General features: G+C 41.2%; 1 protein-coding gene across 2 annotated transcripts in view; it reads left to right on the top strand.

The window, feature by feature from the left end:
* Positions 1 to 17,181, top strand: part of Nrxn3 (neurexin 3) — a 1,645,001-nt gene that overhangs the window by 397,900 nt on the left and 1,229,920 nt on the right. For both annotated transcript variants that reach the window (XM_004624712.2, XM_004624711.2), the window contains 2 exons: positions 5,387 to 5,688; positions 11,325 to 11,486. In XM_004624712.2, coding sequence (XP_004624769.1) covers positions 11,385 to 11,486 — 102 coding nt within the window. In that variant the 5' untranslated portion in view covers positions 5,387 to 5,688; positions 11,325 to 11,384. The remainder of the gene's footprint in view (positions 1 to 5,386; positions 5,689 to 11,324; positions 11,487 to 17,181) is intronic.

Below are 17,181 nucleotides of genomic sequence, written 5' to 3'. Positions count from 1 at the left end.
GTGTCTCATTAGCTTCTGGGTGGGCCAAGCCAGGATGGGCAGCCAAGGTTACCTTTGTGTCAGTGCAGACTACATTACTGCACAGCTGCAGGAGACCAATTTGAAGGACAAAGACTGCAGTGATGAGATCACATTCATCTCTGAGGCCCATTAGCAGGGAGCTGGCACTAGAGCACAGCAGGTGTTCTGCTCAGGGCCACAGCCACACCAGACCGGTCCCCACTTTCATATGTCTCACTTTTCCAACCCAATTCTAGAGAATTTGGAGAAAAGGTCAGTTCATTTCTCTGTTTCTAGATATGGGGTCCTAGTAGACCTTTATTAGTAGTAGACCAGGAGTTTCACTGTTGGACAGACTAAACTTCATACAGTCACTTATCCTTAGATGTGGGATGCTAGTGCTGAGATTCTGAGTTCCAGGCACAGTAGGGATGTGGTGGAGCAGCCACGGCAATGGCTAGCAGGGGTTGGAGCTGGCGGCCCACAGTGTCTTCTATGACCAGTCAAAACTCCATGTTCCTCTGCTTTCTCACATTTATGTATCACTGCACACGGACCTCACAGGCTGTTGAGAGAATACAAATAATGATTAAGAAAGCATTTGGAAATATATTGCTCTCTTAGAAAGCTGTGAATGCCTGTTTGCAAATGGCCTGAAGTCTTTCTTTGTGCACTTCCAGTATGTTCTTTTCTTGTGTAACAACATCCTTTTTTTTTTTTTTTATAATCCCTGGTTATTGGTTTTCTCTAGTTGAAATTCAGTTTTAAATATCCAAATCATGCTTTTTTCCTGTAGTTTCTCACCCATCAGAATCTCCACCTCTCTCTCCTTTGGGCTGTTTCTATTTTTGGAACATTTTGCTTGCATTCCTGTCCAGTAAAATGTACTCTCTATAGGAATTATATTGACATCCCAGCTGAGCCTTATCCCAGACAACCCCTGAAAAAGTTCATAAGGTTATGTACTCTTCAAAATATGAATTGGATTGTTCCATTGCTTGCAGAGAAGTTATACAATGGTTCATGTAACCTTCAAAATAAAGTTCAAATTTCATGATGTCAATGCATAATCTGAGTTGTGAAGTCACCAAACCAGAAGGAATCACAGACCTCCAATGCTTATATTGTACAGTAAGAATTTTACAGTGCATATTTTAATGTACTTTGGAATTTTTCAGAGAAAACAGTTGTACAAATCACCAGTTGGTTGTATTTGTGGGGAGATAGTAGAGAAAATGATTGCATAACTGCTTGTTAATATTGTGAATGATGTTATTTTAATATATTTATATATATGTATCAATTTAGTAAGCTATTTGAAAGAAAGGTACCACATATACCACACATGTAAATCAGTTTAAAATCTTGAGTTATACCTCTCTAGATTACATCCAGTATTTAATCAATTGAACATTTACAAATAATAGATAAATGATTTGTTTTCTTAGAGTTGAGCTCTGCACTGCATACAGTGAGCATACCATTTTTTTTAGCACTTATGCAATTGATTATAAACTTTGGGGTGATATAATTTAAATGGATCTAAACAGTCCATTAGCTATGTCAGTGCCTTCTCTCTGGCCCAGCTGTAGTTTTATGCTAAGCTGTTGTGTGCTGCGTTACATAATCCTCTGCATTCATTTTGTCCACCTATTTAGCTTGAATCCATACAAGGTGACTGCATTGTCTCTTCAGCATCCTTCTCAGTGTAAACACCGCGGATAGAAAACAGATTGGGGGCACTGTTACCTTTTTCTAACAGAGGCTTCAGAGAACTGAATGGCTTTGGAATGTGTTTGTCACTATCTATCTGCTTTTCCCCTTTTACTTATGTTGACTGTCAACCCAGTATGGCTTTCAAGGTGATAAGAAAGCATTTGAGCCTTAGCTCCTGAAAGGAAATTAAGATCATTTGGGGTCTTGCGGCAGGGGGGGAAAGAGTCAGTTGTGAGAGTTCACAAAAGAATCATTTCTTCAAGATTCTTTTTCTGTCCTTCCTAACCCTTTATTTAATGTTGGCTGGGCTGGGCCATGCATTGCGAGGCCTCTCCTCCTGAAACTGTCAGAGGAAAGTACTTTCTGAATTAAGAATGAAATAAGCTTGCTTATCTAAAATAGGTTTCCTAGAGGAACTTTCGGTTGTCTATTGTTTGTTAATAGACAACCAATGGGAGGAGATATCTTGGCAGCTGGGGTGATGCTGTGCTTGGTTACCTGCTCTGGCCTGGGGAAGATGTAAACTGAGAAAACACATCATTGAATGCAGAAATTGGGAAAGCTGTGAACTGTTGTAAAGATTTTTTTTATCAGATGGAAGGCACTTGTCTACATAAAATTTTCTTGGTATATTTGTCTGGTAATTAGCATAAATAATGCATATAATTTGCATAGGCATTTTCTTTTTCATACTGGTATTACATCTTATTTGTTTATCATGATACTCTCTTTTTATGCCAATGTAATTTTTCCCCCTATGGCCTTCTGCATGGAACAAATTCTTTTTATTTTTTAAATATACCCACAGGAGAAAGGGAAATGTTTCTTCTTCTGGTATAATTTACATATAAGAAGAGGAGTTTGTTTTTGGATCAGTTTATCAAAGCTTTAGGATGGTTTGCAAGTCCATGGATCCTTGGACTCATTCACAGCCATGGAGAAGTATAGTGGGGTACGTGGACTATCTCAAGGGGCCCAAGGGAAAGGCAACTATTATTTAGGGAAACTCATTCCTCATCATTAGTTTCTTCCTTAATAAAGTAAAGGCATTAAATTAAGAAATTCCTAAAAAATCCCTTATAGCTCTATGTTTCATTGTTTTGACAGACTCCTCCTCCTTTCATCATTGTATGACAAATATTAAGCAACATGTATCCCATTAAGTACTATGCTGGTGCTGCCCTGTGTCAAGGCTTCCCCGTCTGGGTTGTATTCAGGGATGAATGTAAGCCTCCCTCTATAGGTGCTACTTTCTGGCTCATTTATCCCAAATCAGTGAGCACACAGGGTGCGGCTCAGATGCTCAGAGAAGATGCCTACTACCTGTACGCCACATGCAATCCCAAGGACATATGCAGTAGTTGTCTCTGTAGGAGAAAAGATTAGTTGTGATAAATGCATTTGATTTGTCATCTTCTGCTTCAGACCCGAGTCACCTCCAGGTCTGTTGTCCAGTTGTATTTTAACAAAAACATTTCTTCATGAATGAGAGGAGAAATCGCAGCCACAGACAGAGCACCGCCAGAGGACTGGAGGGATCTATTTCCAATATGCAGACCGTGTTGAAGTCTTGTTTTATGCTTTTGGTGGTCTGCTTTGTGTAACATGCATCAGACATGATTTTTGTGCTGAGTGATTTTCTTACGTCGTGTATACATCAGGTGCATGAGCATCATTTATAGCAGGACAGATCCCTTTGTTTATCCCAGTGTGTATATAAACAGAAATAATGTAGGTAGATGTTTTCCACTGAAACCCTCTGGAGCAGGTGAAAGAAAGTTCAGAGTTCTTCTTTGGGTCTCTGGGGTACAAAGGTGAGGTTTGTGTTTTAAGTGGTCAAATCTCCCCATAAGAGTAACCCCTCTGTATTTCTTATCTCATGATAGGCAAATATGTATTTTACTTAAGTAATTTATGTGGGTCTGTGATGGTTGATTGGGTTCTGATTTGAGGTGGATCTGAGATAGCTCAGTAGAATAAGCACTTGCCTGGCAAGTGCAAGGTCCTGAGTTCAATCCCCAGTACTGGAAAAAAAAAAAAAAAAGACTGGAATGTAGTTCTGGAAATGAAATAGAAGACTCTCAACCTCACTTTTCATATCCCTGTCTTTAGAGGGAAAATGCATATCTATATTTATATTGTTTCCAACTGTCTTTCATTAATGAAGTACATTTTGATTGCATTTGAACAGCCCTGATAGGAAGAATAGTCCTAAACTTCCTGACAAGAAGGTAAATGATATATGTCAAAATCATAAATCAGAATAACAAATGATTAAAACTACAGCTTATTCTCTTACTTTGACAAACACACTCTTGTAGTTACCTGGAAGGCTGTTCCAAGAATTTTTGGATATTCTAGTTTTTAATTTTTTAAAAAAAAATATTTATTTGGTTCAGGGTCTCACTACACAGTTCAAACTTATAGTGGTCCTCCTCTCTCAGCCTTCCCAGCTCTAGTAGTACAGATGTGTGCCACCAGGCCTAGTTTTGGTGGCCAGTATGAAGCACCGTAGGTTCCAGGACTCACAGAGCATCTAGTACTGCGGATCAAACCTGGATCCTTGTGCTTGCCAAGCAGGTGCTTAGACCACTGAGCTATCTCCCAAGCCTATTTTAGTTTTTATACTGGAAAATAGTATTCCAGAGAGAACCAGCCACCTCCTGGCCCTCAGCCTGTGGCCTGTCTTTCCCTTCCTACCTCTGGCTCTGTCCTATATCACAAGGACTCTAGAATAAATGTATATGACTGTCACAGCCCACATGGCCAAACATAGTCCCATGGTTCTCTTCATACCTTCAGGTATGGAAACTGATACTATGGCTTGTCTTCAGAAAGTTCTATTGTGAAGAAAGAGCTATGCAAACAGTGCAGGCTCTTTGTGCATGTAGTTATGGGAGCCTCAGAGTCTGGAATAGCATTTTGAAAGAGAGTATGGGATCCTCTGGCCTGCTACCTTGGCCATGGAGACTCCTATTTTGGGTTTAGGGTATGGACATGAGGAGTCCAACCAGAGCCATCTAATAAAGAGACCCATTCACCCAGAGCAAAAGCCCCTTCATCTTGGGCCTAAGGGTGGTATTGCTGTCATGTCAAAGCTCATCACCAAATTTTCATTTTGGTCCTCTTGCCTACTTGACCACTTTCTTGAGGTCAGCTTCCTACTCACTAACTCAGACAGGACTGTATCATAGAAACTAAAATGAGGAAGGTTATTGATGGATAAAAATCAGGGCCAAATCTTTCAGGGTAATCAATTTTTAGTTATTGGTCAATAAAAGGTACCTAGAGCTAAAAGATCTTTTAACCAGAATAGTTAATTATCCATCCTAAACCACCTCTTCGAGGAGCATTTAAAGCCATCTCTGAAATAAAAGCAACTTAAACCTCACTCGGTCTTTTGTGTGACTTTGCTCTTTAGGATTTTCCCTGAGTAGATTTGAAAGGAAGGCAACAGCAAGCTCTCTTGTTGCCTTTCCCTTGTGTCAACACATGCCTTCTCTGTATTCCCTGTTGTGCTGTTTTCTCAGTATTAGAAGCTGGAGGGAGTTTTGAGTTGGTCCAGCCCAAGGCCGTAGCCAGTGGCCCTGGAATTGTTCTCCTGGTTATTTCCATACATCTGACTCTCCTCAGTCAAGTATTGACTACTTTCCACTTCTATCGCTTTCAGCTCGAGAGGAGAATGTGGCCACTTTCCGAGGCTCGGAGTACCTGTGCTACGACCTGTCTCAGAACCCGATCCAGAGCAGTAGTGATGAGATCACCCTGTCCTTCAAGACCTGGCAGCGGAACGGGCTCATCCTGCACACGGGAAAGTCGGCTGACTATGTCAACCTGGCTCTGAAGGATGGTGCGGTCTCCTTGGTCATTAACCTGGGGTCTGGGGCATTCGAGGCCATTGTGGAGCCGGTGAACGGAAAATTCAACGACAACGCCTGGCATGATGTCAAAGTGACACGCAACCTCCGACAGGTAATGGCTGAGGGGAGAGAGCCGGGGAGGCTCCTCCTAGGTAGGCCGTGTGCGAGGCAGGTGATCTGAGAGTGGAGAGGGGCACAGATGTGGGTCCAGCTCTGTTGAAAGCTAAGTTTTGCTCAGCTTTTGCAATTTCACAAGGAAAATGATTGAATTATGTTTCTACTCATACTTCAATTCTCCACTGGTAGTTGCTATTTAAAAAAAAATCAATTGTATAGATAATAACCATTATAAGTATTTTCATTCCTTTAATTCTGCTTTTCTTTTATCATTTTCTTAATTACATTTGAATCTTATCGTATTACTGTTAAATTCAATTAGGGACAGCATTTTGTTTCTGAAGCTTGATGGATTTTCCTCATTCTTTGAATATGTTTTTCTTTTTAATTAAGTTAGCCATAGCCATGATGTCATAATTTTCCCTTAAGAAAATAATTTCTCTCTCTCTCTCTCTCTCTTTTTTTTGTCTCCTTTTAATTTACCAACTCTTTGCAACTGTCCCCTACTGATACGTTAACCTCTAGCCTTGAATTGATAGCTGGGATCTTTCTGATCTCCTCTTTCTCTGTTTCCTGATGCGGTGACCCCGCTTTATTACTACCCTGCCTCTACCTCCAAGACTCTTCAGTTGCCTGGGAGGCCTGGAAAGTGAAAGGACCTAAATAAAAATGTCAACTTCGGAACAGCTTTCCTGATTCTGCCCGTGCCTGAGAACTCCCATCACTTGCCGATTCTAAGCAGGCAACTCCGTCAGGTGACATTTTCCTAAGCCCAAGCCAAGTGCAGCTGTTTGCAATTCCATAACTGCTATTGCTACTCTACCTGGTCAGCACGTATCAGTATAGGGGAAGCATTTCCTACAGAGTCAAGGTCTGGGCTGACAGTGCCCTTTTCATGTTGCTATTTTCATTTTGGTTTCCTACTTACAAACTTACCATGAAACTCAGGTAGACAGCATTCATTCTCTATTAATCAGAAAACACTGTGCAGATTTCCAGGAAGTGCTTATTGAAATGTTTTTTCCCTGCAATAGATTGATTGGATGACTTCTCACGTAAACAGGTGCTTGTGTATGTTTTCTGTTTGATAAGTGTGTGACTCATTATTAACATTAAACAAATGGCATAGCCTGGCATATGATGGAAACACACAGGAGTCAAAACAATTATTTCCACACTTAAGTATGTTAAAGGAGCCACTTGGCTGGGAGATTCCATTTGATCCATGGTGAAGCTGACAGATAACATAAGACATTAACACATGTTGAATTTGACTTTTTTTGAGTCATTATTCTATGTTTTCTCTTCAAAGCCAAAGAGATCTATTGCTGATGATTCCTTTCATCATCTCTAGGCATAGTTACCCAGAACAGAACTCCTCAAAGTCAAGAAAACTCAAATCAAATTCCAATTTTCTGATACAGAAGGATTTTTTATGTCTGAGCTATAGAGGTTAGACCAAAAAGTAAATAAAATCTTTGCAAATTTTTATTGGGAGGGCCAATATAATTCCCTTTAAGCATAGGTTAGTGGAGAAGAGACTTTTGATGTACTAGAGAATAGTATCAGGTAAAGATTCTCACAGATTTTGCCTTCTTAACTTCCTAGTCAGTCTAGTGTAATTCCAATGTTCTTGTGAGAGGCATACTTTTGTTTCTGTTAAAAATGCTCTTTAAAAATGGTACTAAGTCCCAAATAAGTCCTTGAAACCAGAGAGGGCAAATCAAACTGTAACCTAAGTACTGGTTGTGATGTTTTAGGGAGAGTAATTTGAGGCAAATCACCCTGGAGCTTTCTGTTTTGTTCCAAGTTCTAAGACTCAGCTTCTCTCTGTGCCCTTGGACAAGCCATTTAACCTCACTACATCACAGCTTCCAGTTGCAAAATGCTGATTACAACCCTCCCCAGCCATGTGTGGCGTCTAAATATGCAAAGCACCTTATGTTACAGAAGGATTATGAGCTCATGCATGGTCTGGGTGCTAGGCTTGCTGTGACGCGCAAATGATTTGCAGGCTGGGCATTCAGTCCCAAAAGTGACTGCTTCCATCTGATGCCAACAGTGCAGTTAAGCAGAGCTCTCTGTTTCAGACAAGGCCTCGGAGATCCTATGGTGTTCGGTATTCCTTGGCAGAGGTAGTGTTAATTTCACAGAAAAAAGTACCCCTTCCATTAGATCTCATTGAAATCCTGATTGAATTTTGCATCCAATGCAATTTGTTGGAAAAATAAAAAAGGAAATATTTTTTTTAAAAAAACAGTGTGATTTTGCAAGTGAGAACCTTTCAGTGCTGAATAATCTAAGACTATCGTTTTACCCATTAAAAATATTTATGACATCTTGTTTTGAGTTCCCTGGGATACAACTGGAGTGGGCAGCCCCCATCTATTCAATAAAATAATAGCTTCATAAATATTTGATAACAAGCTTACGGCAGCCTCATGTGCTGTTTTAGTAAGGTTCAATGGCTGCCATGGCAAAGAATTCAGCTAAGGAAATTTCACCTGAAGAAGTCTCCTGGAGTATTCCTTACCAAATGGAGCAGAACTTTCCTCAATTCTTCCTTCATGGTCAACAATTCATGATTCTGTCTTTAAGCCAAGTCAGAGCCAAGCCCAAGGATTTCTCTGGGGCTTCAGACTATTTGAAGGAATGTGGACCATCTATATCAGTTCCAAACTATGGCTGGATTAGAGGCCAAGGCAGTGAGGTATTCATACCTGTGTGTGGGGAAGGGCTTGCCCTCTACCATGCCTTGCTCCCAAGTCACACCCATCATGTTAATTCCTGTACATCTGAGCACCACTTTTGTTAAGCTACTAGCACAAAACTGCGATTGAGTGTCTTCTAACTTTCCAGCCTCCCATCTCAGGATGTGTTGCCAGCTGAACATTTGAAATCATCAAGGAGATTAATTGTAGTGCCTCACTAATCCCATTCAACCTGCCATTCTTCCTGCTATCTATATAAGAAGTTCCTTGAAAGCTTGGAAACCATTTTTAAAAGGAACAGGGTGCGAGAGATCCCTATAGAAAGCATTCTGGCAAGGCAAGCAAAATAATAAGCTGATTGGTTAATTAGAAAGATTAACTTTTTTCGTGTATCTTAATGATACAGTTACTCTAAACCGAGAGTAAAGGAAAAAGGAGACTGTTCTCTGGTTACACAAATGCACAGAAATCAAGGGGATCCTGAATCTTCGAATTACAGGTGGAATCTTAGAGTATGCTATAAAACGCTGTATGATGTAGACTTTGGTCTGTAAATGTATAAGTTCTTTCTAGGAGAATGTCATAATGGTCCATCCACGTAGTGAGATTTAGATGTTAAAAAGACCTACTGGGATTGCAGTTCTGTTTATCTACACGTGGAACACAGTAAACTTCGGGGGCTGTTTCTTTCAGCACAACACGCGTTGAGGGTGGGAAGGGAACACGGGCAGTTTTCATTTGGAAGAACCCAGGGGAAGAAAGTAGAAGGCTCCCCCTCACGGGGCGCAGTAAGGTCCCAGTGACACCCAGAAGGAGTGCGCGCTTCTAGTGGCAGCGGATGACAGCGGCTCCTTCCTGGCTGTGCCCCAGAGGCGAGGTTTTTCCATAGAGTCTTGGTCTCATTGTCTTCCCCCACTCTCTCTTTCTGTGTTGGGTGCCTTTTTTTTGAAAAACTAACACAAGATCATTCATGCAATGTGTCATTTTACTAACCGACTAATGTACTAACACCCTAACGACTCATCTTTGTTTTAGTTTTTTTAATTAACAATCGTTCTGTTCACAATTTTTAATTTCCTTTCTTCCCCCTTCTCCGCAAAGCACTCAGGCATCGGACACGCTATGGTAAACAAACTACATTGTCTGGTAGATATCATTCTTATTGTCTCTTTTTTTGGGTTTGCCGTGTGTTGCCCTCCTCTTCCTACCCGAACCCCTCTTTAATCCTCTTTGAACTTATTTCTTCTCCTTTTTCCATTTTTTTTTTTGTTAAGTTAAATGAAAGCATTTTTTCTTAGAAAAAAAAGGTAGCCTGTCCTAGCAATGATACTCGATCAAGTTTGATGAGAACAGTTCTTTTTTTTTTTTTTCATTTTTTTTCTCTGAAAGCATTTTTTAAAAAGAGGATTTTTTGTTTGTTTGTTTTATTGTGTTTTCTTATGTTGCAATTTTGAAGTTACAGGCTAGGGATAACAGAAATCTCTAGTGAGGGCTTTCTTCTGTTTCTTTCTCTCCCTCTCTCTTTTTCTCCTTTCTACTCTTAATCCCTTCTCTCTTTCCCTTCCATGTGGCCACGGCTGCCACAGATGATCTGGGGAGGAGAGTACTGTACCTCCTGCGCTCCTCCTTTCCCTTCTTGGTCCTCCTTCCCCACCATGACCAAAGGGAGCTTCGCCAGCTGTGTTCTCCATCCCAACTCTGCATGGCCTGGTCCTGTCTCGTGGAATTCCCATTGGCATCAGACTCTGTTCCCACATTTACCTCCTCATTACTAACAACCTACAAACCATCAACCCAATTTCACTTTCTTTTATTTTTTTTTTCCCCAATCTACATTCTCCTGTCATTCTTCATGTGTTTTGGGGTTGGGTTTGGACTTTTTCTTTTCTTTTTTTTTTTTTAAGTGAGGGAGGTGGCAGGTAGGGGAAAGATTACCCTTTAGTTCTGAGTGTTTTTCCCCCACTTCCATCATGTTCTTTCATTTGTTCAATGCATGTACGTGTGGAGTGGATTTCAATTCCTTTATTGCCCTTCACCCTTTCCCACAGCTCTCCTTTTTTTTCTTACCTTCTCTTGGCTCTAGATAATTTTCGCATGGGTGCGTTGGTATAGTATGGTGTGTGCATGCTCTGAGGCTCCATCTCTTCCCGCTTCCCTTCGCTCCTATTATGAATGTTGGGTGTTTGGGCGCTACTTCTTCCCTGTGGGCATTGTTATTATTTTCATTATCATGCCTCATCATTTCCTTTTTTTTTTTTTAAGTTTGCTTTTTTGTTTTGGTTTTTTTTTTTTCTGTTGGTGCTGGTGAGGGCAGCCCAGGGAGGGCAGGGTTGGTGTCTGGGGTGGTCCATCGCATGTGTCGCCTTTGACATATCAGAGTAGAGAACCTCCTCTTTCCCTCCCCGAATGCATGTTTGTCAGTGTGGTATGAGCCAGAAAAGAAAACAAATAAAAAAGAAAAGAAAAAAAGGCAAAAAACCATCGACAACCAAAGGCCAACCCCTAATGACCCCCCATTGTCAAATGTCTCTTTTGCTGTTTCTCATTATCACCATAAATAACAATCATGTAAGAAATACAAAAGTCATTTTAGCAATCAGTCAAAGCAAGCGATATGGTTGGAGGATGGTTCCATTTTCTAGCCTGACTGAGAGTGCAGTGGGTAGGACAGTGTGCTCAGTGCAGCAGTTGTAACAAACACACCTCCGGATGTGCAGGGGTGATGCAGGATCGGGGTTCAGGGAGGCAGACCAGAAAATGGAACTTGACTGCACATACCCAAATCAAACCAAAGTAGACAGGTTGCCTCACCAGAACCTTAACGAGAGTGATGACATTCATAGGAGAAGCCACTGGATTTTGATAGGACTCTGAGATCATTGTTGGGATTTTCTTTTTTGTCCCTCTGTCCCACCACCAGGTGACAATCTCTGTGGATGGAATTCTTACCACAACGGGCTACACTCAAGAGGACTACACCATGCTGGGTTCCGATGACTTCTTCTACGTGGGAGGAAGCCCAAGCACGGCTGATTTACCAGGCTCCCCCGTGAGCAACAACTTCATGGGCTGCCTGAAAGAGGTAAAGTTCGCACGGCCCCACATAATGTGTCAAAGAACTGTTAAAGGAGAGGTGAGATTTCTAGATCAATGACCACATCAGCCTTCATATCTTTTCTATGACATGTGAGGTTGTAGCAGAAATGCCTTTGGACTTGGAAACATGTGTTCCACCTTTTGGTCCTAGCCTAAATTGGTTGGGTGATCTTGGTTTTGCTAATTAAATGTTTGATGTCTCTGCTTCTTCCTCTAACTCATTAAGAATCTTAAGTGCAGTAACACAGAAGAAAGGTTCTTAAAATCACAAGGAATTAAATGCAGGTGAAGTTGATTTTGTGCTTTGTACTTGGTAAACAGAGACACTTTAGCTAAAAGTGGCCCAAGATTGTGTACCTTGTCGAAAATATAACATATGGATTATTTTACCCTTTGCCAGGCTTGACATTCTCATGCATCTCATTATTTGAGATGACGGAAAAATTTCAGAATGTAACATTAAGGCACAGAAGACTGGCTTTTCTGATTTTTTCTTTTTCTCTAAAAGAGCTCCAGCTACTGTGGGAATGCAGCGGAGCTTTGCCATTGCTCATTTATTCCCACTGTAGCTGATGTGTTAAGACCTCTGTCTCAGAGCAAAGGAGCCCAGCCAAGTGTAAGTTCAATCTCTGAGGTCAATTGTTAAAGCAGAAAGAATCAGAGTGATTTGGTGGAGTTCTTTCAGAACACTGTGTCACCGGAGCAGGACACTGTACATTTTGTTTAATCTAAGCCAAGCTTGATTGCCTAAGATATCTATATCATTTCCCTGGGGAGATTACTTGGGAAGTTAACAGTGTTCTTTCCTGTAGATAGAAATCTCTTATGACATCTTATGAGCTTCCTTCCAGGGCATATGTTTTATTCTTATTATGGTTATTTGAAGTGTGTCGAACTGCAGACATACATGAGGTGGCACCGTGCTTGTGCTCATTCTTGCCACTGGGCTAAGAGGCACACCAAGACAGAAAATGTGTGTGTCATGCCTGGCACATAGTAGGTGCACAGTGAAGATGTGCTGAATGGATCAATTTATCAACTAATTATTGGGCATATTTTAATGTGTTGTCACATACACACACTCACACATGCTCTCAGCTGCCCAACTAGAGAATAGAAAGAAAGCTTTACAAGTCTGTCCAAGTGTCACTATTAGGTGACACAAATGTTAAGCATAATTCTGAAAATAGTGTCAGTTTAGAAATAAGTGTGCTTGTTGATTAAATTTGGTGGCTCTTCTCAAGCCAAAGACTTTATTGTCTAGGAAGGAAGATGAGATCTGTAAGTGAATAATTACAGTGTAGGCCACCATGTGTTCAGTGCCACAGATGAAACGCTCTGATTGAGTGGAGGAAACAGATAAATTTTAGGTGGGAGTCAATTTTAGAGAAGAAATGACATTGGAGCTGAGCTTTGCTGCAATAAGCCTTTAGAGGAAGGGGTGGAAAGGAGACACATGACAAAGAAGGGAAAATCCAATTATAGCTGTGTATTGTTCTTAGTCAGAAGGACAAATTAAGAGGAGAATCCAAAGACAGCTTTCCTTTCTCTGCTGGATATTACCCTGGCTTCTGCTGGCTTCAGGGATTCCTCTGTCATTTCTGAAGGAATTATGGTAGGCATCGAACACTTCTTCCCTAGGATCTATGCTTATTTGGATAGAATAAAGACATGAACTACTCAATGTCTAATGAATGCTGAAAGCTCTTAAACATTATTAAATCACACTACATTGGAATTGCATTCTCATCAGAAAAAGATCTCCACATTCCCACTGCCAAGGAATGGCTGAGATGTGAATGAAGCATTGCTTGGGGTGGGCTGATCATCCTCTTCTGTAGTACAAGAGCCCCAAGGACAGCATTTCCTTGGGGTCGGGTGGGGTGGTCAAGTGTTGCCTGTAGGATATTTTCACCTATATCTAGTTATATTGAACCATATCTCAATTATATACCTGGCGACAGGGGAGCAATTGCTCAGCTATAAATCTTCAGTGTATAAATCAGGAAGGATTTCCCTAGACATTTGAAAGAAGCTTGAGAAAACACTAAAATGTCTCTGCTAACTTTATCACTGCAGAACCTAAACTAAATAAAACCTAAATGCGCGCGCACATGCGCGCGCGCGCACACACACACACACACACACACACACAGTTATAGTTTGGGTCTAGATGTCTCCCCAAAGCTTCATGCAGTCATGGGAGCTTGGACTGTTCCGAGGTGGTTGAATCTAGAGCGTGTGATGCTGCAGCTAAGGATGGGTGATCCTTCTTCCTCTGCCATGCTGCCCTCTGCCATGTGCCACCCTGCCTTGGGGCCAGAAGATTATAGACTAAAAATAATGGACTAAAGTCTCTAAATAAATATTTCCCCATTCAACTTTGGGTGTCAGGTATTTCTGTCTAACAAGAGAAAAAATAAGGAACACACACACACACACACACACACACACATGTTCATGTCTTCAGTGTCACTGTTAGGTAACACAGAAGTTAAAGGTGGTCCTGAAAAATAATAACAGTACTAGAAATAACCATGGTTAGTGACAAAATTGAAATTACTTGTCTTTGAAGCAGAGAACAAATCTACATTTACATTCCAACCTAGTCAGAAAAAGGAATGTCACAAACATGGAGGAGGAAATGGTAGGTCAAATGAGAACTGTGCTAAGCCTTGCCCTCCTCTCTGTTCTGCAGCAAAGGGGTGGTTTCTCTGAGGGACTGGGAGGCCTTCTCATTTGCTTGAATGCCTGGAGACATAACTAGGAAGGGCTTCCCTGTACTGGGATGGCCCTCCTGGATACAGGCTGGGTACACACCTTGAAAATTTAACCTCAGAGCTTTCCCTCCAGTTATTGTTCAGGGTCACCTTCCTTCCTTATTTCCCTGGGTTTTTCTATTGTATCTTTCTATTTGTGACTTCAAATTTTCCTAAAATCAGTTGGGTGTTTTTAAGTGTCATTTTCATCAAACCTGGAACATGGGAAGGGATGATGGGATGTCCTTCCCAGGGTGATGGATAACCTTCATCTGTGGAACAAAGAGGTTTGATCTTTGGAGTTCTAGTCAGTTCTTTCTTCTAAGCTATGTTCTAGCACTGCTTTTGAGTTAAGTGTCTGGCTTTCAGCTGTGTTCATGATTCTTCACTTGGAATCTGTAAAAGCTACGAGGGGGTGAAATTGTTGCCAGGTGACTCTGGTTCTCCGTGTACCCTCAGCAAATTTCATGTTTACCTAAATATCACAAAGTCAGCATCTTGTCACTCTTCCTGTTTTCATATTTTGTCTGTTGTCTTTTGTTCTTCTCATGTCCTCAGACCTTTAGGATGGCTCTTGGGCCATAGTGTAATCTTAATAAATATTTGCTGAGTACAGTAATGTGTGTGCACATTAATAAATGTTTCTCTTAGATAAGGACTCTTAGACACTATTTTTAAAATTCATTTAGTGTAGAATCTACAGGGTCTCACTACACAGATCAAATTCATAGTGATCCTCCTGTTTTCAGCCTCCCAAACACTGGGATTACAGGCACATGCCCCCATGCCCACTCTCAATCTCCATCGCAGCATGCTCCCCAGGGTGGGGCCAGCACAGAACTCTAGGGACTAAACCCCAGTCCCTGTGTCTGCCTAAGCAGGTACTTTAATTAGCTGAGCTATCTGCCCCACCCTCCTTCAACACCATTGATCACTTGACTTTTCTGGGATGCCAAAAACATCTCCTTACTATAATAGTTGACTGAAGAACTCCTTAGACATCAGACATCAAGAAAATAGTACACAGAGGATCTTCACAAGGCTTATAGGAGTGGATTGGCACCTCCTCCGGGAAAAAAGAGGACGGAAAAGACTTTGAGGGAAATCATAGTATAATGAAAAGAATACTGAGTTTAAAACCAGAAAATCTGTTTAGGGATATTAGCTTTATCACTTGGGCTGGATGGAGTGGAATAAGCTACTGATGTTTTGATGAATCTCATTTTTCTACCTAGGACATGAAAATCATGAGATTGCTGCTGCAGTCTTCTTAAGAACAAATGAAAACAATGTACATAAACCAAATGGTGTTATATAATGGTGTCTTGCTAGAGTAATTGTTAAGGATTATGTAACATGTTTTATAAAATGGTTTATGAATATAAGTGAATTAGCGCATGCACATCTCTTTATTTCCATAGTAGCAAGCCACTGTCAGGGGAGAAAAATAAAACTATTCTGAGGTTTGCTGTACCGAAATTCTCTCATGATTGCTCCAGCACGCAGAGCCTGCTCCTCTCCTTTTCTTTGCCCTCCACTCACCTTTTCCTCTCACTTTGGGTATCATCTCTTCTACGGTGCCTCCCCTGAACCCCTGGATGTAGGAAATCATTTTCCTCAGCAGTTCTGTGGCAAGGAGGTATGTTTGATTTTGTGCACTAATTACCTTTTATTGGGATTCCACCTGTGTCCATCATGCTCCTTACTGGTAGGTGGTCTAACGCAAGAACTGTATTTGATTCCACCTTGTATTTTGGTACAGTTCTCAGCATATAGCAGATTTCTCAGTTGCTGCCACACAAAGGCTAAGATGAAGAGCATATGTATTGTAGGATCTCAGTGAGAAAATTGAATTTGCCAATTTCAGAGTGCAAAATATAAGGTAGGAGCTTTGCAGACACCACAAAGTTAGGTAGCAGCTGGGTTATAGATGGATATATGGAATAATATACTTTGGAGCTTTATTCTCTCAGTAATGGGCAGCTATCCAAGGATCTTAAATAGCAGGGTGACACTGCCCAGTGGCCTTTTGGTCATGGCGCCTTAATTCCTTGTAGACCAAAGAAGTTGGTCCATCCACTTCCTGATCTTTTGTCTGGAAAATTGAAGGGTAAGGATAGAAATAGTGGTCTCTCAGCTTCAGCCTCTGACAAGGAGAATACTGCTATGAACCTAAAGTTCCTGCAGAAAAGCATTTCTTTGGGACTATGATTTCGGTTTCTGGAAAGTGTCGCTGTCAGGACATCCACACTGCCTTCCCTCAGTCCCTACCATTGTAGAGGTATTATGTGTGGATCAAGCACAAAAGTGCAAAGGAAAATAAGCCAAGAATGAAACTGCAATAGTAGGGACTCCATCAGAGAGTTTCTGCCAGGGCCCAGGACCTTCCTCCAGCCTCACAGCACCTTCCTGGTTCTTTCTACAGCTTTCTCCTCTCTCTCCAGTCTGTTTCTTCTCCCCCAGTGTGTTTATTTGCCCTTGGGTAGTCGTGTGCTGCCTGAGACCTCTGGGACAGATTGGACCATCTCAGTTCTCTTGCTCATGGCATCTCTAATTGGGAAGAAGGAAAGCCAGGAGCATCAGGAGAACAGAACGCATATTTAAAGGAAAAGGGGTTGGGTGGATCAACATCATTGTGCCTATTATATTTCACTTCCCTTTGTGATTATTAGCCCTTTAAAACTGAATGGGGTTCTGCAGCCAGAGATAGTCTCGGAACAGATGATTAATGGTTTAATCTGCAATAACTTTACATTTTATAGAACCAGGGTAGGAGTCCACATCTGGTGAGCCAAGCTATTTAAGGCTGTGTTAATTCTGTTAATTGCTATACGTTTATTTGAATTGCTGGCACCTGCGGGCTTTGGGATAATGTGTTTGTTAATTTTTTTTATATACTCATTTTATGTTATCTTGTCTCTC

Source organism: Octodon degus, unplaced genomic scaffold (genome assembly GCF_000260255.1).
Source record: "Octodon degus isolate 3935 unplaced genomic scaffold, OctDeg1.0 scaffold00007, whole genome shotgun sequence".
In the NCBI taxonomy this organism is placed as follows: Eukaryota; Metazoa; Chordata; class Mammalia; order Rodentia; family Octodontidae; genus Octodon; species Octodon degus.
This window is presented reverse-complemented; position numbering and strand designations above follow the sequence as displayed.